This window comes from Panthera uncia, chromosome E3 (assembly GCF_023721935.1).
Source record: "Panthera uncia isolate 11264 chromosome E3, Puncia_PCG_1.0, whole genome shotgun sequence".
NCBI classification, from domain to species: domain Eukaryota; kingdom Metazoa; phylum Chordata; class Mammalia; order Carnivora; family Felidae; genus Panthera; species Panthera uncia.
In genome coordinates, this window is record NC_064815.1 from 11,935,775 (window position 1) to 11,960,960 (window position 25,186).

The window sequence follows — 25,186 nt, forward strand, 5'->3', positions numbered from 1 at the left end:
AAGGGGAAGGAAATCAAGTTACTGTGTTTCTATTGTCTGCCAGACACTTTAATGATTCTCTCTAATCCTCATAACAACTCCCAGAGGTAGGTGGCGCACCCCGTTTTTTAATAGACAGATGAGCCTAAGAGCGATGACACTTGCTCAGGAGATACTTGGTAGGTGGCAGAGTTGGGTTTTGATCTCTGCTCTGTCTGGTTTCAAGGCCCAGGCTTTTCCCACCTTTTCATGATGCCACTCCTAGGAAGCCTTGTGTTGTATGAGGGCCTGTGAAAGTAGGCTGTCTCCTTAGTAGGAAACTGCCCCCACTTTAGCAGAGCTGTGTGGACACATTGAATCCATGTAGCTGTATGCAAAAACACCAGTTGCAGTTTTGTGGTGTGTGAGTTAGACAACGTTGGGATAAGTGTCCCAAGTTCTGGCTTTCATCCAGTTTGTGAGTGCTTTGGTCAAGTTTAATGTTGGAAAAAAAATCGTACCTAGGGTGTCTTTTTTCCAACACCCACTATTTCTTTGACACTGGCTGGGTGTCCTACAATTCATTTCTGTTCTGATACAACCCGGAGTTAACATCTGTCCAGAGGCTTAAGGACTCCATCCTGCAAGACTGCCCTCCCTTCGGGTGCCAGCTGCAAGTTGGGGGTACATAGACTACCCCCCCATGTTTCTGCCCAATTTGTGTACAAATTCTGGGGTTCCCACAACCCTCCCTCAGGTTAGATAATTTGCTAGAATGACTCCATTTAGGAAGACATTTTACTTCTTTACTCGTTTATTATAAAGGATACGATTCAGGGAAAGCCAAATGGAAGAGATGAATAGGGCAAGCTATGGCCGGTAGAAGGTGGCACAGAGCTTCCATGCCCTCTCCAGGTGTTCAGCAACCTGGAAGTCCCTAGAGCCATGTTGTTTAGGGGCTTTATGAGGGTTTCATTACCTAGGCATGGTTGATTAAATCACTGACCTTTGGTGATAACTCAATCTCTTAACTCCTCTCCTTTGTCTAGAGGTTGGAGGTGGGGCTGAAAGTTCAAACCCCCCTCCCCCTATCACTATATTAGCATACAAAAGATACTCTTTATTTTTTTTTTTTAATTTTTTTAATGTTTGTTTATTTTTGAGACAGGGGAGACAGACCACGAGTGGGGGAGGGGCAGAGAGAGAGAGAGGGAGACACAGAATCTGAAACAACTCCAGGCTCTGAGCTGTCAGCACAGAGCCCAATGCGGGGCTCGAACCCATGAACCGTGAGGTCATGACCTGAGCGGAAGTCGGATGCTTAACCGACTGAGCTACCCAGGCGCCCCCAAAAGATACTCTTTAACACTTAGGGGATGCCCCAAGAGTCTTAGGGGCTCTGTGCCTGTATCTAGGGGATAAAGCACCAGTAGCGAAGGGGGTGAGGGAGAGAGAATCTTAAGCACGACACAGGGCTCTCATAGGGTTTAATCTCATGACCCTAAGATTGTGACCTGAGCCAAAATCAAGAGTAGGACGCCTAACTGACTGAGCCACCCAGGTGCCCCCTAAAATAACCTTTTTTTTTTTAAAGTTTATTTTGAGAGAGAAAGAGAGCACAAGTGGGGAAGGGGCAGAGAGAGGGAAAGACAGAATTGCAGGAGGCTCTGTGCTATCAGTGCAGAATCTGATGCCAGGGTCGAACTCCCAAACCATGAGATCATGACCTGAGCTAAGATGAAGTGTGGAACACTTAACCAACTGAGCCACCCAGGCGCCCAACCCCTAAAATAACTTTCTTTTTTCAAATGTTTATATTTGAGAGAGAGACAGAGACAGTGTGCGAGCAGGGGAGGGGCAAAGAATCAGACGGAGACAGAATCTGAAGCAGGCTCCAGGCTCCCAGCTGTCAGCACAGAGCCTCACGTGGGGCTTGAACTCGAGCTGTGAGATCATGACCTGAGCTGAAGTCCGATGCTTAACTGACTAAGCCACCTGGGTGCCCCCCTAAAATAACTTTCTAACTCCTCTGTGTTCAAGTCCTCTGTATTTTGGAAGAAAAGATAATTATATAACACGTTTGACTATTGAACTAAAAAATAAATTCTGATAAGCTTTTAACTATATCCCTCTGTTTGATAAGCAAATATAATCTCATCAGAAAATTATATTTCTGCTTTGAAGGAATGACTGATCCACCAAGATTATATAAAGATTAGGAGATGTTCATGGGACCTGACCTAATACCTTATATTTTGATTAGCGAATATTGTCACATATGCATTCACAACTCATGTCTACTTCATTTGGCTATTTGTCTGATTTTTAGTATAGCTACAGAGTCTTGTTGCAAGTAATTTACTGTATTTTTAGAAGTTCTGTATTTACTGTATTTTACAGTATTTACTGTAATTTTTAGAAGTTCTGGTTAATTACCACATCCTACCTTGTACTTGGCATTAGTAGATGACTGCATGGTATAACTGGTTTGATTAGAATTCGTTATTTAAAAGATTTCCTTACCGTCTTGGATTGGAGAAAGTTCAAGTGAGCTTTGAAGGAAGATGCTAAAATGACGTTTTTCCCGGCACTGGTCTCCAGCTGAGGAGGCCAGCCCACAGTGGGCTTGGCACACAGTCCTTCCAATGCGAACGTTTAATGAGCATGATGCTTTGTTCTTGTCTGTGCACCTTGGTCTCTGTAGTCTTTGAGGAGCACACATTCAAAGAACTCACCTGCTTGAAAGTGCATGGGAGCCTGCAGATAGGCCACCCAGTGCTGTGAGCTCATTACAGCTTTTCATTTAAGCTGGGTTGTCTGGAGAGAGGAACTCCAGTGGGGTGGCAGGGGCTCCTGCATTGATTTTTCTATCAGCATCTCATCTTAAGGGCAAGGGGACTGCTTATTTAAGGCTTGAAGTTCTTGGCCAAGATCGTAATCCCATTATTTGATTCCCTTGGTTTCTGATTTTTTTTTCTCTCCTCTGGAGTGTAAGTCCATCTTTAGTTTTTCCCTAGACCACTGTTAAGCTGGGATAATTAGGAAACACTAATGAAATTTTCTGGGTAGGCCCATGTAGGGGTTCTCAAGCAGTGGTGATTTTGTCCCCCAGGGGGCATTTGGCAATGTCTGGGACATTTTGGGTGGTCCTGATGGGAGGGGAGTGGGGAGCGCTCCTGGCATCTGATGGGTAGAGGCTTGGGATGCTGCTAAACATCTTCTAATACATCAGACACATCTCATAACAAATTATGATTATCTGGCCCCAAATGTCAGTAATGCTGAGGTTGAGAAACCCTGTAATTTAGTTGCTATCTAGATCAGATTATCTTTTCTCTAAACACACCCCCGTCCAGTTTAGTTGGACAGAATGGTCCTGCTTTCTTTTCTGAAAATAAATCTCAGACACACTGGGTAGACCGAGAAGAAACTTCTTTGAAAGAAACCTTTATAAAACAACATGCACCTAGAATAGGAACCTCAATCAGCTGGAAGTGCTCAGAAACCCCAGGCTTCCCATTTGTCCAGAAGTTGTGGGGTGGTAAATGAAATGTGAATGTACTTGGCCAAGGGCCTGAAACAAAGTAGGTGTTTTAGTCAGTGTCATCCTTCCTTGCTTGCTTATGGTGTTGCAATTTTGTGGTGAGTGGGTAGGTTTGACCACTGTTTGCAGAAGTGAGTTTAAGCAAGACCTTTCAGGGGTGCCTGGCTGGCTCAGTCAGGGGAGCATATGACTCTTGATCTCGGGATCATGAGTTCGAGCCCCACGTTGGATATAGAGTTTACTATAAATAAATAAATAAATAAATAAATAAATAAAGTATAATAATAAAATAAAAAAGAAAAGTAAGACCTTTCAAAAACCTTGGAGTTTCAGAAATTGACAGAAACCCAGTGACAGCTATCTCTGTGGTTATCCTTATATTCATTCCCTCCAGGATTTTGTTAGAAACTCCAAATTCTATGTTAGGCTGCCTGTGACTTTATTTATTTTTATTTTTTAAACATTAATTTTTTTTTTTTTTTTTTTTTGAGAGAGAGAGAGAGAGAGCGAGCATGGGAGGGGCAGAGGGGATAGAAAGAGAGAATCCTAAACAGGCTCCATGCTCAACACTCAGCCTGGAGCCTGATGTGGGGATCGATCCCAAGACCCTGGAATCATGACCTGAACCAAAATCAAGAGTCGGCAACTCAACTAACTGAGCCACCCAGATGCCCCAAGGCTGCCTGTGATTTTAACAGTAGTTCATTTGACAAACATTTATTGTTCACTGTATCCGTATTAGGCACTGAAGTCCGTCATTGTCCCTCACTTTATGAAATCTCTTTCTCTCTGGGAAGATATACACTGAACATATAATTATGTACAGTTATTAGTTCAATGTTCATAAATGTTACCAAGAAGACATATGAGATGTAGGAGAGAGGTATTCGGATGGGGGGAACCCAGCCTAGTCTGCAAATTCAAGGCAAACATACTTGAAGAAATATTTTAGTATTAGGTCGAATTGACCAGGTAAAGAGAGAGTGGGTTGGGGTGATGGAAATGTAGGGGATGGAGCAAACACCATGTGAGATATCCAGAGGAAAGGAGCCTTCCAGAAAAAGAGAGGGGTGCAGTGTTATGACATAGTGAATGGCCAGGTGTTATGGGTGGGCAGGCAGTGTCACGAGGTGACTGTGGACGCAGACTGGACAAATCGTGTAGGACCTGGTAAGCCATATTGAACATTTTGGATATTAGCTTCAGACTTCTGTGTAGCAGGGTCGTGATGTGATCAGATTTGCATTTAAAATTTTCAGTTTTTAGAGAGGCTTGTTTGGCCACTTAAATTTTCAAACTACTTTTAATTACAGTGCTATCCACATTTAGATATGTAAATATATGTTAAAAATAACCTTTATTGAGATATGTATAGTTCACATACCATAAAATTCATCCTTTTAAAGTGTATAGTTCAATGTTTTTTAGTACAATATATTTACACAGTTGTGCAACCACCATCACTCTCTAGTTTTAGAACGTTTTCATCACTCCAGAAAGAAACTGCGTATCCATTGGTAGACACTCCCCACTGCCCCCTGCCCCCAAACCCTTGGCAACTGGTCTACTTTCTGTCTCTGAACCTGCCTATTCTGGACACTTTATGTAAGTGAACATATCATTTGTGGCCACTTGTGACTGGCTTCTTTTCCCTTAGCATAATGTTTTCACAGTTCATCCACGTTGTCACCTGAATCAGGACTTCACTGCTTTTTATGGTTGAATAATCCATATTCTGTTGTATAGATCAGTCATATCTTGTTTATCCATCAGTTGATGGACGTTTGGGTTTGTTTCCACTTTTTGATGATTCTGAATAATGCTGTGGAGTTGGCATTTGTATCATGCAAATGGTCAGGAGGAGCATGGGTTTCAACTTTTATATTTATTTATTTTTAATTAATTTATTTTGAGAGAGAGAGAGAGAGAATGTGTGTGCCCGTGAGCTGGGGAGGGGCAGAGAGAGGGGGAGAGAACCCTAAGCAGGCTTGCACTGAAATCTAGAGTCAGACACTCAACCCCCTGGGCCCCCCAGGCACCCCCAACCTTTATCTTAAGAATTTTTCTTTAATATTTATTTTTAAGAGAGAGATGCGCGCACACACACACACACACACACACACACACACACACACACAGTGTGAGCAGGGGAGGGGCAGAGAGAGGGAGACACAGAATGTGAAGCAGGCTCCAGGCTCTGAGCTGTCAGCACAGAGCCCGATGCAGGGCTTGAATTCATGAACTGCGAGATCATGACCTGAGCTAAAGTTGGACGACTGAGCCACCCAGGCTTTCCACCCCCCTCTTATACAAATTTTTGTAATGTTCCAACCTTTGTCTTTAAAGAGAAGGGCTTTACTCCTTCTCATTCCATAGCACATTCTGTTCAGTAAGCATTTCTTTTCTGAAGCACTTGTATGGCTGTAAAGGTTCAATCACATGTGTCAGTGAATTGAGAGAAATGCTGTTAAGAACTGGAGTTTTCCTCTTGGCACTTGAAAGCAATATTTGCAGTTAATGATGCCAAGTCTTACTTCGTTCTAGAAGTCAGAGTCCATTGTTGTTCTAGTTGTCCATTTACAAGTGGATGCCAAGGAATTCTTAGCTCCTCTGTTTCACTTGAATGACTTCTTGTCTGCACTAATAGAATGTACCTGATTGCCTATTACTAAGGTGATGGCTTTCATCTTTATTAGTCATTTCAGAAAATAAAAAATAAATAAAAGTCAGAGTAGCCTCAGTATCACAGAGTTCAGAATGTGTACCAGGAGGTTGTGAGTATAATAAAAAATGGTTTATGACTTCTACTGGGGCATAACTTCAGGCACAGTGAATATTAAGAATTAATGATTAAGCAAGAACATTTTCAGACCAAGGAAGAAAGTATAGGCAGTAAATATAAGAAGCTTATCATGTAGAGTGGAAAAAGTGAAAATAGTTATCAAGTCCAAGCAGTTTTGGTAACAGTGTTTAAATGGTAAATGAACACAGGGGCTCCTGGGTGGCTCAGTCATTGAGCATCTGACTCTTGATTGTGACTTGGGTCGTGATCTCACCGTTAGGTTCGTGAGATGGAGCCCTGCGCTGGGCTTTGTGCTGACAGAGCAGGAGCCTGCTTGGGATTCTCTCTTTCCCTCTTTCTCTGCCCCTCCACTGCTTGGAAAGATGCGCGTGCTCTCTCTTTCTCAAGATAAATAAATAAACCTCAAAAAAAAAAAGTAAATTAACAAATCAGTCAACAGATGGGAAATTTGGTATCTAGTTTGGATATAGGGTTTGTAAAAAAAAAGATTAGTTAATCTTTAAATTTTTAATGTGCCTGTTTGCTTGCTTGTATTGGATTATAACTGGTTCCTTTCAATGCTAGTGTCAGGAATGTTACCCAAGATTTGTTTTAACATTTAGCAAGCTTAGGATGACTGTAAAATTGGCCCACCAATTGCGTAAGCAGTTACAGGATGCCTGTTGATAAATGGTCATATTTGTCAGGGGGAAGCAAATTACTTTTTTTTTTTAATTGTTTTAAATGTTTATTTATTTGTGAGAGAGAGACAGAGTGTGAGTGGGGGAGGAGCAGAGAGAGGGGGAGACACAGAATCCAAAGCAGGCTCCAGGCTCTGAGCTGTCAGCACAGAGCCTGACGCGGGACTCAAACTCACGAACTGTGAGATCATGACCTGAGCCAAAGTCGGACGCTTACCGACTGAGCCACCCAGGCGCCCCGGAAGCAAATTACTTTTGACGAAGGCTCTCTTTATTGGGAAAGATTGATTGTTTTTTTAGCAGATAATGGATTAATAATAACTGGTCAACCCTACAGTTTCATCATTGTAATTAATGGGCTTACTCTTATTTATCAGGCCATGTTAGAGGAATCTCATTGCTATTATAGGATTCTTCTGTGTGTCTGGTACTGCATTGAGGATTTGCCTGCATTACCTTATTTAATCCTCTCAATACCCTACTAGGATAGATAGATACCAGTGACCTCTCTAGTCTACAGATGAATGAACAGAGGCCCAGAGATTAAGTGACTTGTCCAAGCTTACACACGAATGGCAGAGCCAGGACTTGATCATGGAACACACTCTAAAGCTGACATACTTCCCTCCCTTCCCTGGTACACTAACTCTAAACGGAAAACATTTATTATAGAAGGTTAAATTTCATCCACAGTTGAAGCTCCTGAATTTTGTTCTGAAAAGTACGTTCATGTTAGAGCCTGTTCCCAGAAGTCTCGTTCTCAGCATGTTATTACCTTGTCTTCTCGTCGATTACAATGTGACCTTAAGTAACTTCTTGATCCTTCTCAAGCACATATTGCCCCCGGTCTGTGAGAATGTTCTATGACCTGGTAAAGCGCACCTCAATAATTCTAAAGGCCTCTATATAGCCTACAAGAAGAAAGGCAGCTTTATCTGGTCACTGGAGTGGTAATTTCTGCTGCTTTACTCTGCCATTGATTTGTTTGCTGGTTTTGAATTAAACCATTGCGTTATGTGACTGTTTCCTTATCTAAAAACAAGGTTAATAATGCTAGTTACTGCCTTCTGATGTTGATTTTCAGTGAAGGAGAGGCCAACTGAGCCTTCCTAGATCTCAGGGTCCTGGGGATATAGTGACTGAAATATTGGGCGGGGGGTCAGAATACAAGGACTGTGGCCTGGCTCTGTCACCTACTAAACTGCATGACTCAGAAACCTCTTCCCCCTGCGCCCCCTACATTATGAGAATTAGATGAGAAATTATGTATATGGAAGTATTTTACACTTTATAGGTCATCTGAGTGTAAGAGATGATGATTATCCTCCCAGTGCCATGAGATTATACCATTTAGAAATACTGGATTTGATTTAGTCTTCTGGCTTCTGTTTTTGGACTTCTTAGATGACACTTAAGTTGTGTGTTTTCACTTGTTCTTCTTTTTTTTAGTGGTACGTGTGCAACAGAGAGAAATTATGCGAATCACTCCAGGCTGTCTTTGTTCAGAGCTATCTTGATCAAGGAACACAGATCTTCTTAAACAACAGTATTGAGAAATCTGGCTGGCTATTTATCCAATTATATCACTCTTTTGTGTCATCTGTTTTTAGCCTGTTTATGTCTAGAACATCTATCAATGGGTAAGTGAGTCTTGTGTATTTTTTCTTTCTCCTTAGGTTTAAAAAAAGAAAATGAAAGAGAAAAGCTATTTTGTTAAAGGTATTGATCACCTCAGCTACAATACTTGTGCTAGTCAGAATCCTTGGCAGTGGGTGGGTCCAGTGTCTTAGCCTTCTGCAGTTGTGCCTTTTATATTCATCATAACTTGAGGCATCTGGGTGGCTCCGTTGGTTAAGCGTCTGACTTCGGCTGAGGTCATGATCTAATTGTTCGTGGTTCAAGCCCCGCATCGGACTCTGTGCTGACAGCTCAGAACCTGGAGCCTGCTTCGGATTCTGTGTCTCCTCTCTCTGCCCCACCCCACTCATGTTCTGTCTCTGTCTCTCTCTCAAAAATAAATAAACATAAAAAAACTTAAGAAAGTAGATTCACCATAACTTGATAAATAGCCTCATTAGTCTGTATTTCTACGGTGGGAGTTACTTGGAGCAGTGCTTCCCAGCTTCGATGTGCACAAGAAACAACCCGGAGATCTGGTGAAAACGCAGATTGTGAATCAGTAGGTCAGGGACCTAGGATTCTGCATTTTTTAAAAAATTTTTTTTAACATTTATTTATTTTTGAGACAGAGAGAGTCAGAGCATGAATGGGGGAGGGTCAGAGAGAGAGGGAGACACAGAATCCAAAACAGGCTCCAGGCTCTGAGCTGTCAGCACAGAGCCCGATGCGGGGCTTGAACTCACGGACTGCGAGATCATGACCTGAGCTGAAGTTGGACGCTTAACTGACTGAGCCACCCAGGTGCCCCAAGGATTCTGCATTTTTTTTTTTTTTTAACATTTTTTATTTATTTTTGGGACAGAGAGAGACAGAGCATGAACGGGGGAGGGGCAGAGAGAGAGGGAGACACAGAATCGGAAACAGGCTCCAGGCTCCGAGCCATCAGCCCAGAGCCTGACGCGGGGCTCGAACTCACGGACCGCGAGATCGTGACCTGGCTGAAGTCGGACGCTTAACCAACTGCGCCACCCAGGCGCCCCGGATTCTGCATTTTTAATAAGCTCCCAAGTGATGCCCATGATGCTGCTAGTCCCCTACTGTAGAGAGTAGCAAGAACTAAGCCCTTAACATGTGGTGAAGAGTAAAATCTTTGCTTTAGCACACTTCCCAGGAACAAGTTTTTTTTTTTTTTCTTTTGAGAGGGGGGGATTTAATCAACCCAGCAATGTGTGATGGCTTATTTCGAGTGAAGGCCCAACATCTGTTCTTAACATAATGTCTAGGCGCACCAGAATTTTGTAAACTTGCTGTGGAATACCCATCTCTAGTGTGGTTCTCTCATATAAATCCATGGAGAAAGCTTTAGGAGTACAGATTTTTTTCAGTCTTTTCTTGGCCAAATTTTCAAAAATCCCCAAGGCCCAAGAATCTAGAATGCCAAGGAGAAAATCAGTAGAGTTTAGTGTTTACAAAGCCTTATTGGACTGCTTAAAGCCACTGGTTGGGCCCACTTTTTTTTCCCCCCTTGAGGTTTCAAGCCAGCTTCTCCTGACTGTCTGGATCCCTGGTCTATCATCTGGTCCTTAAATATGTTTTTAGGCACCATGAGCCATTTCTCAAGATTTCTTTCTTGATTTTCTTCATTGTTTATATGAAACTGCCTTAGGTTTGCTTCAGCAGGCCGTTGTTATTTTTGTCTTGGTAGTTGAGTTTATACAACTTGGTCTGACGTTTTGTTTCTAAAATTGACTACACTGAATTTCTGTTCTGTACCATTTTATTTATTTTGGAAAGCAGGCAAGTCATTGTAGCAGTGATTCTTATCCTTTATGAGGTCCTTTACCTTTTGAAAATGATGAAAGGTAGGGATCTTCTCTTCAAATAGTATTTTCATTCAAAATTTCACATACAGTTTTGGGAGATTTCAAACTCTGAACCACCTCCCCCCTTCATCCCCCACCCCTACCCCCAACCTCTGCCCCATGGGACCCTGGTTAAAATTCCTTGATTTGGAATTTCACGGTTTGGTCAAAGAGAGGCAATGCAATTAATAAATTCCTTTGGATTCCCTTATCTGCAGCTCTTCTGTTTTTTGTTTGGTTTTGTTTAACTCTCACCTCCCACTCTCTCAAAACATGTCCTGTGTCTTATTCTCACCGGAAAGCTTAGTTTTGAGCCTGCTGGTACTTTCCATCCATGGTAGATTATTACCATGAATTGCTGTGTCTTAAATAACTACAGGCATCCCTCATTGCACTTCACAGATAATTGCCTTTTTTTTTTTTTTTTAATTGGAACTTTGTGGTAACCCTGTGTCATGCACGTCTATCAGTGCCATTTTTTCCAGTAGCATTTGCTCACTTTGGATCTGTGTGTCATATTTTGGTAATTCTCCCAGTATTCAAACTTTTTCATTACTGTATTCTGGTGATCTCTGATTAGTGGTTACGACTCGCTGAAAACTCACTTGATGGTTAGCTGTTTTTTCACAATAAAGTATATTTTAACTAAGGTATGTACATTGTTTTTTTAGATATAATGCTGTTGCATACTTTATAGGCCATGGTGTAATGTAAACAACATTTACGTGCACTGGGAAACCAAAAAATTCATTTGGCCTGCTTGTGATACTTGCTTTATCGTGGTGGTCTGGAACTGGACCTGTGGTATCTCTGAGGCACCCTGCACTGTGGTGCCTTGTTGGACTAAGAAGATACTTACCAGACCTCCTTTATGTTAGAAAGGGAAAGGCTAAATAAGGAGAGACCTGATAGCTGTTTTCAGAGTCTATATTATAAGGAAGATACCTGTAAGGAGACACACCTCCTCTATAGATCTAAATCTAGAGAGAACTTAGATTGTGGCCAGAGAACCTAGGATGGTTAATAAACACAAACCCCCCACCGCCCATGGACATCACTACCTTTAGAAATTAAAGACAAATTAGAGAGCCATACCTGATGTTTGCTGGAAACCTTGTATTGAGCGAGGTCAGTGTCTTGGTATTTTCAGTGGGATAATTCTTTATCGTGTGGGACTGACCCACTTCTATCTGGAAGTCTAGCGTTTCTGGCCTGGTTCACTAACCAGCGGCACTCCCGGGTCATGGGGATGACCCCAGACTCTCCCACCTACTCGGAGTGCCCCCTAGAGGGTGGAGTTGGTCCTGGTTGAGAAACACTGGGCTTGGTGATTTTTTAAAAAATTTTTATTTATTTTTATTTTTTACACTTTTAATCTTTTTTTGGAGCCTCTGTTGCTCATGATCTTTGGGGATAGACAGTGCTTCCGTCTCTGATGCCTTTAAATGTAGACAAGTCAGATGACCTCTAGCTCTAGAGTTTTATGATTATAATGTCAGGAGTCCTTACGTCCCAAGAAGGTGGCTAGGAGAAGCATGGTATTTTATAACGGGGAAAGTTTGAGCCAAAAAACTGTTTTGCAACTTTTGATCCTATGGCAAGTCAACACCAACACTGCATCCCCCCACACCGTGCTGCCTGTACCCTCTTCCTGCTCTGACGGTGGCTCCTGTGTGAAGTTTTGTAAAGCTCTTTCAGTAAGTTCAGTCTCTTTTCTCATATTTGCTTTCTGTAGCCTATTTTTCCACCAGAAGATTAAAAAATAATGGTCTTGGAGGAGGTAACACTTTCTCAGTAAGCAGTTTGAGGGATAGCATCATGTTTAGCAATCTGATGTCTGTGCCCCCCCACCTTCCCTAGTTTTTTAGCATTCTGTGGGGCAGAAGGTTTACTGTAAAGACATTATTAGATCTGCTTAAACTCTCCTAAGGCCTTAATGGGAAAAGTGGAGAGAGAGGGAGCCTGTTATATGAACTCTGCAATTTTAATTCTTTCCTAAAACTGGCCTTGCCAGGAGCACCAGGTTGCACACATCTTTCCAGTCACTGTGTGACATACTGTACCATATGCTTATTTCCAGAAAGTAGCAGTACAAACCAGATTTCCCTGCCATTTCCCAGACTGGTGCTTTTCATTAAAAAAAAATTTTTTTTAATGTTTGTTTATTTTTGAGAGAGAAAGAGATAGCGCAGGTCGGGGAGGGCCAGACAGAGAGGAGGACAGGGGATCTGAAGTGGCTCTGTGTTGACGTCAGAGAGCCCGCTACGGGGTTTGAATTCATGAACCATGAAATCATGACCTGAGCTGAAGTCGGACGCTTAACCAACTGAGCCACCCAGGTGCCCCCAGAGCGGTGCCTTTCAAACTGTGTTCCAGGGTCTGAAGGAAGTGCCCCAGGAGCTGCTGAGGGGGGAAGGCCCAGAAGTGGCCGCTTCTCCCAGGCTTTCCGCCTTCTTTCTGCAGCGGCTCGCTATTTATGGTTCTGCGCCATCTCTGAGCTCCGCTTCATTTCAGGAAAGGGACCTGGAGAATCCCTGCCCTGGAGAGAGTAGGATTTGAGAGCTAGAAAACCGAGGCTGAGCAGGGAGTGCATTCTGTTCCCCACCGTGATGCTTCCTTGAGACTTGGTTTGAGCCACAGCCTCTGTCTGTTCAGAGAGTTCTCTCTGATCTCCATTTAACTCCTCTCAAGCTTTTTTTTTTTAAAGGCGTTACTGTGGTTTTGAATGTTTTTCAGGATCTTTAGAAATAATAAGACCCAGATGATCATGTAATATATAAACTGATGGAAGTATGAATCTACTTTTTTGGTCTAAATTAACTGATATTGCAGGGACCATTTTTTTCTCTAGTGTCTCTTAAAAATCTATGATAATGAAGTTATTTTTTTTCTCACGCATTGTTTAGTTTAATAACAGCTTTTTTTTCCTATTTGATTTTTCTGCTTAGTATTATTGGCTAGTGCTGTAATCGGATTCTGTTGGGCTGTCATCTTTTTTAACTGATAAATACGTTTTCTGTTACTCTATCTCCTTCTCTCCTTCCTAGTTTGACATAAATTCTTCACATTAACCTTTTAATCTCTTACTCATTCTTCTTCCCTTCCTGTCTCATCCTGTTTCCTTTCTACCTTTTACTCCTCCCCTTTGCCGACTCTTTATGGGGTGTTATCTGTAAACTCAGCGCCAAATGGTATCTGGAGGTATTTTCTTATTTTACTAACTTTGCTTTTAATCCTGTAAATCATATAAAAAGTAGTATATAATTTAACCATATAATCACATAAGATAAATATTTTGTAAGTTCAGGAGGCTATTGGTGCTGAGTTACTGCAGTCACTCTGAATGTATGTGGGGGTGCTTAATTTGCATAGACTCTTCTATTTTTGTCTTTTTTTTCTTCCAGGTTGCTAGGAAGAGGCTCAATGTTTGTGTTTTCACCAGATCAGTTTCAGAGACTGCTAAAAATTAATCCAGACTGGAAAACCCATAGACTTCTTGATTTAGGTGCTGGAGATGGAGAAGTCACAAAAATCATGAGCCCTCATTTTGAAGAGATTTATGCCACTGAGCTGTCTGAAACTATGATATGGCAGCTTCAGAAGAAGAAATACAGGTATAATTTTTAGACATGGTTTGGGGTATATTTCTTGGTTTCGGATGTATTTCTTCTTGAGAGTATATTATTTAAAGGATGTGAATCAGAAACAATTTTCCATGATTAGAATTTTTTAAAAACTTTCCATATTACAGTTAAGTAGAAATTTAGAGAGAAATCATCTTTCCTCATCAGTATGTTTCTGGACTAGAGGAGTTGGCACTGTGGAAGAAGGGTAGGTGAGGAATAACTTGGAAAAGAGGAATCAGATGTAGAAACTTTTTTGGGGCACCTGGGTGGGCTCGGTTGGTTGAGCCACTGTCTCTTGATTTCAGCTCAGGTCATGGTCTCACAGTGGTGAGATTAGGCCTCACATCAGGCTCTGTGCTGGGTGTGGAGCCTGCCTGAGTTCATCTCTCTCCCTCTCGCTCTGCCCCTCCCCCTCTTACTTGCTCAAAAAAAAAAAAAAAAAAAAGGTGTAGACACTTTTCCTGTTTGGAATCTGGCTTTTGTTTGTTTGTTTGTTTTGTTTGAGAGACAGAGTGTGAGCACCTGAGAAACAGGGAGAGAAAATCCTAAGCAGGCTCCATGCCCAGTGAGTAGCCAGGTTCAATCTGACAACGGTGACATCATGACCTGAGCTGAAATCAGGAGTCGGGAGACTACTGACTGAACCACCCAGGCACCCCTGGAATCTGGCATTCTTCTTCTTTTTTTTAATGTTTATTTATTTTTGAGAGAGAGACAGAGCATGAGCGGGGGAGGGGCAGAGAGAGAGGGAGACACAGAATCCGGAGCAGGTTTCAGGCTCTGAGCTGTCAGCACAGAGCCTGACGCAGGGCTCGAACCCACAAACTGTGAGATCATGACCTGAGCCGAAGTCGGATGCTTAACTGACTGATCCACCCAGGCGCCCCTGGAATCTGACATTCTTAAAGTTTGTTTTTTGGTTTTTGTTTTTTTTTTTTTAATTAAAAAAATTATTGTGGTCAACTACATAACACAGAATTAACCCTTTTAATCATTTTTAAGAAGACAGTTAGTGATATTAAATACATCTACATTGTGTAACCATCACCACTGTCCTTCTCTAGAATCTTTCTGTTGTCCCCACTGAAACTCTGTAATTAAACACTAATTTTCCACTCCTCCCCCCTACCACCCTGGCCCCTGGCAACCATCATCCTACTTCATGTCTCTAGGAATTTGACCCTTCTAGGAACATGAAATAGGAGGAATTATGCATTAATTGTCTTCTCGTGAATGGCTTATTTCACTAAACATGTCTTCAGGGTTTATCCTTGTGGCATGTATCAAAATCACCTTCCTTTAGAAGGCTGAATAATATTCCATTGTATGGATGTACCACACTTGGCTCATTCATTCGTCAGTGGACACTTGGGTTGCCCTCATCTTTTAGCTATTGTGAATAATGCTATTGTGAACACGAGTGTACAAATAACTGTTTGAGTCGTTGCTTTTGCTTCTGGGTATATACTCAGAAGTGGAATTGCTGGATTATAATGTAGGACCCTGTTTAATTTTTTTAGGCATTGTCATACCATTGTCCACAGCAGCTGCCCCGTTTTACATCCTGGCAGCAGTATACAAGGGCTACAGTTTCTCTGCATCTTCGCGAGTACTTGTTATTTACTTATTTTTTTGGTAATAGCCATCCTAATGGGTATGAACTGTCAAATCTTGGTTTTAAGACCATCTTCTGCTCGAGAGACTTAGAAAGAGGGCTGTTTTTTATTCAGTATGGATTCTATGGAATAGGAGAAGAAGGTGCTGGGTACAGAATGGGCCTGCCTCCTCCTCTGATATTTTGGAAGCCAGGCTTAGCCTTAGGAAGAAGGAAAAAGGAATTATGAACTCACTTTTGTATCCACCTAAGTTTCTGCTTCTACAGACAGCATTAGAGTAGCTCTTGGAGCATGACTTGATTGAACATTGGCAAAACATGGACATTTTAAGCGTGGAGAAGAGAAGACCAAGTAGGAAGGGGGTGGAAGGGAAGATTACGATCAAATGTAATGGAGTTTTATATGGAAAGAGAGGAGTAAGCATAGTTTCTGGTATAATCATGCACAGCTAGGTTTCAGAAGTTGAGGTAGAGTTAAGGGACACACACCTTCCTAACAGCTCAAGTATTCAAGTCCTTGCCCCTCTCAGTGTTTAAATAGCTATTAGGGATGCTATCATAGGAGACTTCTGTCTGTGTGAGGTTCAACTGTGTGATTTGTAAGATCCCCTTTAGCACTAGCAGTCTGTCTCAGATTAGATCCTGGAGGGCCTGTGTAGTGATAACTGAATTCTTCTCTTTTTTCTTTTTTCTCTCCTCTTTTCTCCTCTTTTCTCCTTTTTTCTCCTTTTTTCTCTTCTCCCTTCCCTTCCCTTCCCTTCCCTTCCCTTCCCTTCTCTCTTCTCTCTTCTCTCTTCTCTCTTCTCTTCTCTTCTCTTCTCTTCTCTTCTCTTCTCTTCTTTTCTTTTCCTTCTTTCTGAGAGAATCTTAAGCAGGCTCCATGCCTAGCACAGAGTCCAACGTGGGACTTGATCCCACAAACTAGGAGATGATGACCTCCACCGAAACCAAGAGTCGGACACTCAACCGATTGAGCCACCCAGGTGCCCCATGAATTAATTTCTAATTAAAGAAATACTTCAGTATTTTTGGGTGGGTCAGTTGGTTAAGCATCTGACTCTTGGTTTCAGTGCAGGTCATGATCTCCTGGTTTGTGGGATGGAGTCCCACATTGGGCTCTGTGATGACAGTGCAGAGCCTGCTTGGGATTCTCTCCCTCCCTTTCTCTCTGCCTCTCTCTCTCTCTCTCTCTCTCTCTCTCTCTCTCTCTCTCAAAAGAAATAAATAAACTTAAAAGAAATTAACTCATTATTTGAAAACTTCATGCCAAAGTGCTAATCTGACACTCTCCTCCCATGTAAAAAAAAATGTGTTCAAAAGTAGATATGGGGAGGAAGGTGTTTGAAATGTTTTCATTCCCCTCCTATTCACCCCTGCTCCTTCCCTTGCTTGCTTGCCTGCCATTGAAGCCCTTCTTAAGACTAAATGCCTAAATGGAATTATCAGTGAAATTTAGATATCTGAATTAATAATTCATTGTATCTAGAGCTTACATGCTTTGTAACCTACTAGTAAACTTACTACCCTATGAAAAATACTTAATTTTTTTCCCCTAATACGTAGCACATATGCCAAAATCTGCAGTTTGACCTAAATAGAGAATTCATACTGGTTGATATTCTGTCCACAATATTATTAGTATTAAATAAGAACATACTCACAAAAATGGTGTTTTTCAGCACAGTCTGAGATTTTTTTTAATATGAAATTTATTGTCAAATTGGTTTCCATACAACACCCAGTGCTCATCCCAACAGGTGCCCTCCTCAATACCCATCACCCACTTTTCCCTCCCTCCCACCCCCCATCAACCCTCAGTTTATTCTCAGTTTTTGAGAGTCTCTTATGGTTGGGCTCCTTCACTCTCTGTAACTTTTTTTTCCCCTTCCCCTCCCCCATGGTCTTCTGTTAAGTTTCTCAGGATCCACATACGAGTGAAAACATATGGTATCTGTCTCTCTCTGTATGACTCATTTCACTTAGCATCACACTCTCCAGTTCATCCATGTTCCTACAAAAGGCCATATTTCATTCTTTCCCATTGCCATGTAGTCTTCCATTGTGTATATAAACCACAATTTCTTTATCCACTCATCAGTTGATGAACGTTTAGGCTCTTTCCATAATTTGGCTATTGTTGAAAGTGCTGCCATGAACATTGGGGAACAAGTGCCCCTGTGTATCAGCACTCCTGTATCCCTTGGGTAAATTCCTAGCAGTGCTGTTGCTGGGTCATAGGGTAGCTAGTTTTTTTGAGGAACCTCCACACTGTTTTCCAGAGTGGCTGCACCAGTTTGCATTCCCACCAACAGTGCAGAGGGTTCCTGTTTCTCCATATCCTCTCCAGCATCTACAGTCTCCTGATTTGTTCATTTTAGGCATTCTGATGGCACAATCTGAGATTTTAATGAGGAAGTAATATCTTAGGTTGGGGTTTGTCCAACCTGCTGGCAGGGCAGACTTTTAGCTTAATACCTCGTTTTCTTGGCTTGGGAGCTAACTATTTTTTGTTTCTCTTAAATATCTGAGTTCATGAAAAACACACAGAAAATGGTTGAGTTCTTTTTCTGTGTTGCCAAGGTATCCTTATTTATGCCAAAAAATCCAGTTGTAAAATTTAAGGATCTGGCTTTGATTTCTAAAACAAAACAGCAATTTTTTTGTACTGTTGGTGTTTTGCTTTTTATTTAGGATTTACCAACATGCCGATTGCTTTGTCACTTCTGTAAGGAAAATATGTTTTAAATCCTCCCGGAAGATAAACTATTACTTAACTTGTTTTCTTGAAAATAATAATTCCAGGGTTAGAAATACTGTTTTGGAAAAGCCACAGGCACAGGAAAGGATTATACAGTTAATTTTTGATTAGGTGTACTAATGAACAATTCCACAATTCAGGGGACAATAATTTTTTTTTTTTTTTAATTTTTTTTTCAACGTTTTTTATTTATTTTTGGGACAGAGAGAGACAGAGCATGAACGGGGGAGGGGCAGAGAGAGAGGGAGACACAGAATCGGAAACAGGCTCCAGGCTCCGAGCCATCAGCCCAGAGCCTGACGCGGGGCTCGAACTCAGCCCAGAGCCTGACGCGGGGCTCGAACTCACGGACCGCGAGATTGTGACCTGGCTGAAGTCGGACGCTCAACCGACTGCGCCACCCAGGCGCCCCAACAATAATTTTTTAAAAAAGATTCTGTGGCAGGAAAAAATTTTGGCAGCATGTTTTCCTTCCTCAGTCTGCTTCGCCAAAAGTTAGTGTTAAAATTAGTTGGTATGAATGGTAGTTAGATGGTAGAGGAAATAAGGGTGTGGGAAGATGCTGAGCTGTAAAGGGTGTGGGTTTAGAATTAAATCTGCATAGACCTTTCACACATGCGTAATCAAAAAGGAATCTTATCGGGGCACCTGGGTGGCTCAGTCGGTTAAGTGGCCGACTTCGGCTCAGAGCCTGGAGCCTGTTTCGGATTCTGTGTCTCTCTGTCTCTCTGACCCTCCCCTGTTCATGCTCTGTCTCTGTCTCAAAAATAAATAAACGTTTAAAAAAAAATTTAAAAAAACAAAACAAAAAGGAATCGTATGTACATGTTAACACCAGAGAACAGAGATTCTCAATGTAAGTTTGAAAGCTGCTTGACTTGAATCCTATCTGTAGGTTTGGGATCTTTCTTGAAAAGAAATTATTATAGTTTAAGAATTCTATTTCTCTGGGTGCCTGGGTGGCTCAGTTGGTTAAGTATCTGACTTCAGCGCAGGTCGTGATCTCATGATTCGTGAGTTCAAGCACCATGTTGGGGTCTGTGTTGGCAGCTCGGAACCTAGAGCCTGCTTCAAGTACTGTCTGTCTGTCTGTCTGTCTCTCTCTCTCTCTCTCTCTCTCTCTCTCTGCCCTTCCCCTGTTCGTACTCTGTCTGTCTCTCCATCTCTCAAAAATAAACATAAAATTAAAAAATTTTCTATTTCTCATGTTAACATCCTTTATTTTATTATTTTATTTTATTTTTTTTAACGTTTATTTATTTTTGAGACAGGGAGAGACAAAGCATGAACGGGGGAGGGTCAGAGAGAGAGGGAGACACAGAATCTGAAACAGGCTCCAGGCTCTGAGCTGTCAGCACAGAGCCCGACGCGGGGCTCGAACCCACGGAGTGCGAGATGGTGACCTGAGCCGAAGTCGGACGCTTAACTGACTGAGCCACCCAGGCACCCCAACATCCTTTATTTTCTTAAAAAAAAATTTTTAATGTTTATTTTTGAGAAGGTGGGGAGAGATTGAGAGAGACACGGAGCACAAGTAGGGGAGGGGCAGAGAGAGAGGGAGACCAGGTGCCCCTTTATTTTCTTTTTTTAATGAAAAGATGTTGGAGACTGAAGTGCAGACTGCTCTTCACTCACAACCCACCACCCGGAAAGCATCAATTCATGGACCGGTTGTCAGGCTCTTTCTCCCCTTAGCTGGGGAGAGTGGGTTGCTTGGCCTGAATAGCCCATTAGGAGTTTCCAAGTTGCAATTTTTTCTCTGCCAGTAACTTACAGTGTGATTTGGACAAGTGACTTCTTCCATTGTTCTCATAAATGGAGGAAATCTTAACCATGGGTCTCGATTCCTGGGCTAATAATACACAGTTCGATTGGGGCCAGTACATTTGTCTTCATCGGTGGAACTGAGTTTACAAGTGAAAAGTCACCATACAAAGATGAAGAAGGGCTTCTAAATGTGTAGCTGTAACTGTCCCTTATTAAAGCCATAATTTTTTATTGGAACATGTTTTTCTTTCAAAATCTGCAAGTAATTCAGAGATGGATTTGGTGAGATTATTCTATATTAAAACATGTTGATAAAAGTTTGGCTTCTGCTTCCTTATAGATGGGCCTAAGACTTTTTGTTGTTTTGTTTTTTTAAATCAAGTGTATCATTTGGTTTTTTTGTTTGTTTGTTTTTTACAATTTATGAATTTAAATAGGCTGTTTGAGGCATTAATATCTAAAATAGTCCTTGTCTCAATTGTTCATTTTGGTTTTTAAAATGAGAATTGATAGTATTTAAAAAAATTTTTTTAATGTTTATTTTTGAGAGAGAGAGAGAGAGAGAGACAGACAGACAGAGTGCAAGCTGGGGAGGGGCAAAGAGGGAGACACAGAATCTGTAGCAGGTTCCAGGCTCTGAGCTGTCAGCCCAGAGCCCGATGCAGGGCTTGAAACCACAAACCGTGAGATCATGACCTGAGCCGAAGCCCAGTGCTCAACTGACTGAACCACCCAGGCGCCCTGGAATTGATAGGATTTTTATCCCCAAAGTAGGACCTTTATAGTTTGAATGAACTAAATCCAGTTTCTAAAATAATCATTGCACAATAAAGTGATTTTGGAGCCCTAATGCCCTACTTATTTCAAGCAACAAAGGATTCTGACTAGTCCCTTGAAGTTGGTTAGAGCATTGTTTTGGAGGAGGGTTTAGTTATTACAAAAAACCTAGACTGAAAACAAGATGCAGCTGAGTGGTTTGTGCTCCTTTATTCTATTTGAAAATGCTCTCAAATATCACTATGCTAATGAGTTTTTTAAAACAGCCCTCATTATACTTTCAGAATTTTCTAAGTTAACTCTACTGTATCTACTCAGCATTATCAAAGACTTGTTTACCAAAGATCCTTTTTCCTGCTCCCTTTTCTTCCCTGCCTCTATCATAACATGCCCCATCTGCCACATTCTGATTGTTACAACCAAGCAGGAGTGAGTAATTTACAGAATTGCCTTAATGGTGTGGCTGACAAAGACTCTTGATAAGAGAACTCTTCCTGTGGATAAAACATTGTAAAGGACTTAGAAATGTTCTGAGAGAGGGATGGTAGGAGAGAGAGAGGGAGGGCTGAGAGTAGTGTGTTAACTGTGCTCTTCATTTACGCTTTTAATAGGATGCCCCATGCTTCGTCGTTTCTATATAGTTATTCAGATAGGAAATTCTAGAGTATGAATAATACCTGTCTCCTGGAAACAGAGATGTGTGCTCAAAGGCCATAGGTTGTAAGTGGAAATTACCATTTTAAGAAGATACCCAGCCATAAGAATACCCCCAGCCATTCTTAAAAATAGAGGGGACTCCAGGAATATAAACCATGAATATGTGATGTATTTTATGATTACATTACAATGAAGTGAAAGTCGGATTTTTTTTTTGGTTCATTTTATGTTCAGGAATTTGATGCCCTAGTTGTATAACCATTTTTAGCGCCTTGTAACTCATTCTTATTAAACATATATTTTGTTCTTATAAAGGAAGTATATGTTTTTAGATTTGGAAATGGGTGAAATGCTAAATTTACAGAAATAGAGTTGCTGCTTTTCTTTGCCTGGCCATCTTATTATTGCAAATATAAATTATAAATGAAAGATCTTGCGTTTACTTTGATTTAGAAGACAAAGTTAGAGCCTGTGAGGCATCCCAATTATTTTCAAAGATGTCTTTAAGGGCGTTTATATCAATAAAGTTCTTTCTGATGTTTTTAGAGTGCTTGGTATAAATGAATGGCAGAATACAGGGTTCCAGTATGATGTCATCAGCTGCTTGAATTTGCTGGACCGCTGTGATCAGCCCCTGACTTTGTTAAAAGATATCAGAAGCGTCTTGGAGCCCACTAGAGGCAGGGTTATCCTTGCCCTGGTTTTACCCTTTCATCCCTATGTGGAAAACGGTAAGTGTGGTCAAGTCATTTCCTACCCAACATAGATGTCTTTTGGTATTTGTGATTCTGTTTTCTTAGAAATAGCCTGGAATTTAAAGGAATATGGTTAACCCATGCACAACATCACCTTGGTTAATGTTCATATTAATGTGGATTTTGTAGAACCTGGTGTCCCCTTTGCAGTGGTAATAGTGAGTACCCAGCTGGGTCTGCTTGCGTGGAATTGAAAACCTAAAATGTGGCCATATTTTCTGTTCTGAAATGGAGCCTCAGCCATTTGTTTATCAGCTTAGAAGCTGAGCCAAGAAATAAGTGATGCCTTTTAATGTACCTGGATATACTTGTCGAGTGCCACAGCTGTTTTGTATTTTACATCTCTTGTTCCAGACTCGAAAAATGGTAAATGCCGTTACCTGTTTTACCCTCGTGAAGACCATTTGTGTTCCAGCCTGTGTCATTTCTTTGTATGACATTGGGTTTTTGGTTGCAGAGTCTTGCTCTTCCACAATCCCGAGTGAAGAATGTATTAAAAGAAATGGTTTGATTTCGTATTACTTCATATTTACTGTGATCTGGTAGTAGCCACATTAACTCATGGTTTTAGCTCACGTGGTTTGCATTTCAGGTCTTGTTGGAAGTTATGATTTTAAGCCTCTCCTTTGCATTTTCATTAGTTAATAATGTGCAGTAATACAAAAACTATTTATTAAGTAATACATGGTAATATTTGAAAATCTTTAGTTTTTCCATTTTACTGCCTGGTTCAGCCTTGGGTTCAAAAACTCTAAGAGCCTGCAGACATTTTTAAGACCTGCATTAATATTTCATAAGCTTCATAGTTCTCAAATATCCGTGAAAATCTGTCTTAAGGAATAATATTCATGTTTGCTTATAACCATGGATTTGACTTGCTCCTTTATTTCTTCTTGTCCTTATTTTTAGCCCCCTCAGGTCTTAGTCCCTTCAGATTAAATGCTTGTTTTAACATTTCCAAATGATTTTAGATGTTTGTTGATGATGGGGAAAATGCAGAATTCTTTAGACATAGGAGGGTGGGAAGGAGTGCAGATAGACCAGATCAAACAATTCTTGTTGGTGAATCACCTGGTCGTGGTAAAGAAAAAATTGCTTTCAGTGTGAGTGCCCATATAGCGTGTATGCATGTGTAAGTTTGTGTGTGTGTGTGTGTGTGTGTGTGTGTGTGTGTGTGTGTACGTGCAGTACAGTGAGGATCCTAGGAAATGTCCTTGGTAATTCAGCAACCTGACTTGTCAGTGCTGTTCCCTGTGTAATTAAGCCTTAGCTCCATCTCTGCATTGCAATCACTAGTCATCAGATTATAAGGCCCTGGTTTCCTGTGTCCTGTTGGGCAACCACATGATAGAATTTTAGTGCTATTTCCTGGCATAGCAGGAGGTGGAAGAGCAGGGGAAGAAACATTAATCTAACCATGAATTTTATTTCCTTGTGTTTCTCACACTAAAAATTGAGAGGAAATCCAACTGCACAAGAGAGCAGTCCCCAGTAAGGCCTGAAAACAAGCTCCCTGGTTGTGGACGTGCACTTGCCTACTAAGTCCCGGGAATCTGGCACATGACGTGTACCAAACCTGAGTACAAGAAGCTTTTTTGCTGTGGGTGGCCTTTATTGACCTATCCATTTTGCATATTGCTCCACGGCACTCCGTTATTGCTTCCTTTCTTTAAGTCACTAATTAGATCCTGATGATTTCCATGTGACACAATGTGAGGACTGTGAGCTGCAAAGTGACCTTGTTGTGTGTGTGAGTTCGTGAATACTGGGCTGTTTTAAGGAAATAGGAGTGTGCTTTGCATACTTGGCCCAATTTATATTTCAACAAAAAGCAATTGTAGATGAAATTATTTTTTGCACTTTTTTGATTTGTCTTTAAGTCCTGTCACTGCAATTTTGTTTCTTAGGTTAATTTGGAAAAAATGTAAACTGCATCTTTCTAATTTCAATTTCCATTTATTTGGTTTCCTGACCCAGTTTTGGTTATGGGGTCATTAAATCTATGTGAGAATTGTTCTAAGCATCAAATAAGGGAAGAGTAGATAAAAAGACAATTACATTGCAAAAATGAAAATTAAGTGGCATGCTTAATTTTTTAAAAAGTATAATTTTATAAAAAAATAAGTCATGGTAAAAAGAGTTCAAGCAGCCAGTTCCACAATCTTGCTCAGGTCTCTCGAATATTCTTTTAAAGATCATCTATGTAAATATAACTGCACATGAAAAAAATGATTATATTATTAAACCCCACTGTAAATACTTTTGTTGCCTTTTTCCACTTAAGTGTATCTAGGAAATTGTTCCTTATCGGCACATATGTACCTGCATCATGGTCTGGATATAAACAATGGTATGTTGGAGTCAGTTTTACTGGCTCATGAGAGCAGATTGTTACATTGTGAATTTAGTGAACTGGTTTTTAAACATGGCTGTTATTGAAAGTGACCACTGAGTGGTCAATGGGAGCACTAAGGTCTTGGAAATTGGCAAATACTATGATAGCCTCTCCTTTCTCCAAGCTGGCTGGTAAACATTTACCAGCACATCACTGGGTGTAGAACTTTCCTTGAGGAGGCCCCTTTTGATGTACTTTTAGGGACCAGCAGTTTGCTTTATAAATAATAGTGAAATGAACACTCATAGGCAGGTCTTTTCACATGTGTAAGTATGTATCAGAATGCTTTCTGCTTTAAGAAACAGAAGGAGCAACCCAAATTGCTTTTAAAAAATAAGAGTTTATTTTAGAAAAGCAGTTCCATGGTTG

At 41.1% G+C, this 25,186-nt stretch overlaps 1 protein-coding gene across 4 annotated transcripts in view; it reads left to right on the forward strand.

Annotated features, from left to right (window-relative positions):
* Window positions 1-25,186, forward strand: part of METTL9 (methyltransferase like 9) — a 52,581-nt gene that overhangs the window by 7,471 nt on the left and 19,924 nt on the right. For 3 of the 4 annotated variants that reach the window (XM_049639168.1, XM_049639165.1, XM_049639166.1), the window contains exons 2-4: window positions 8,435-8,625; window positions 13,872-14,081; window positions 22,214-22,398. In XM_049639168.1, the coding sequence (XP_049495125.1) occupies window positions 8,435-8,625; window positions 13,872-14,081; window positions 22,214-22,398 (586 nt within the window). Of the gene's footprint in view, window positions 1-8,434; window positions 8,626-13,871; window positions 14,082-22,213; window positions 22,399-22,776; window positions 24,477-25,186 lie in introns of those variants that run through there. The other variant, XM_049639167.1, reaches the window with a different exon arrangement.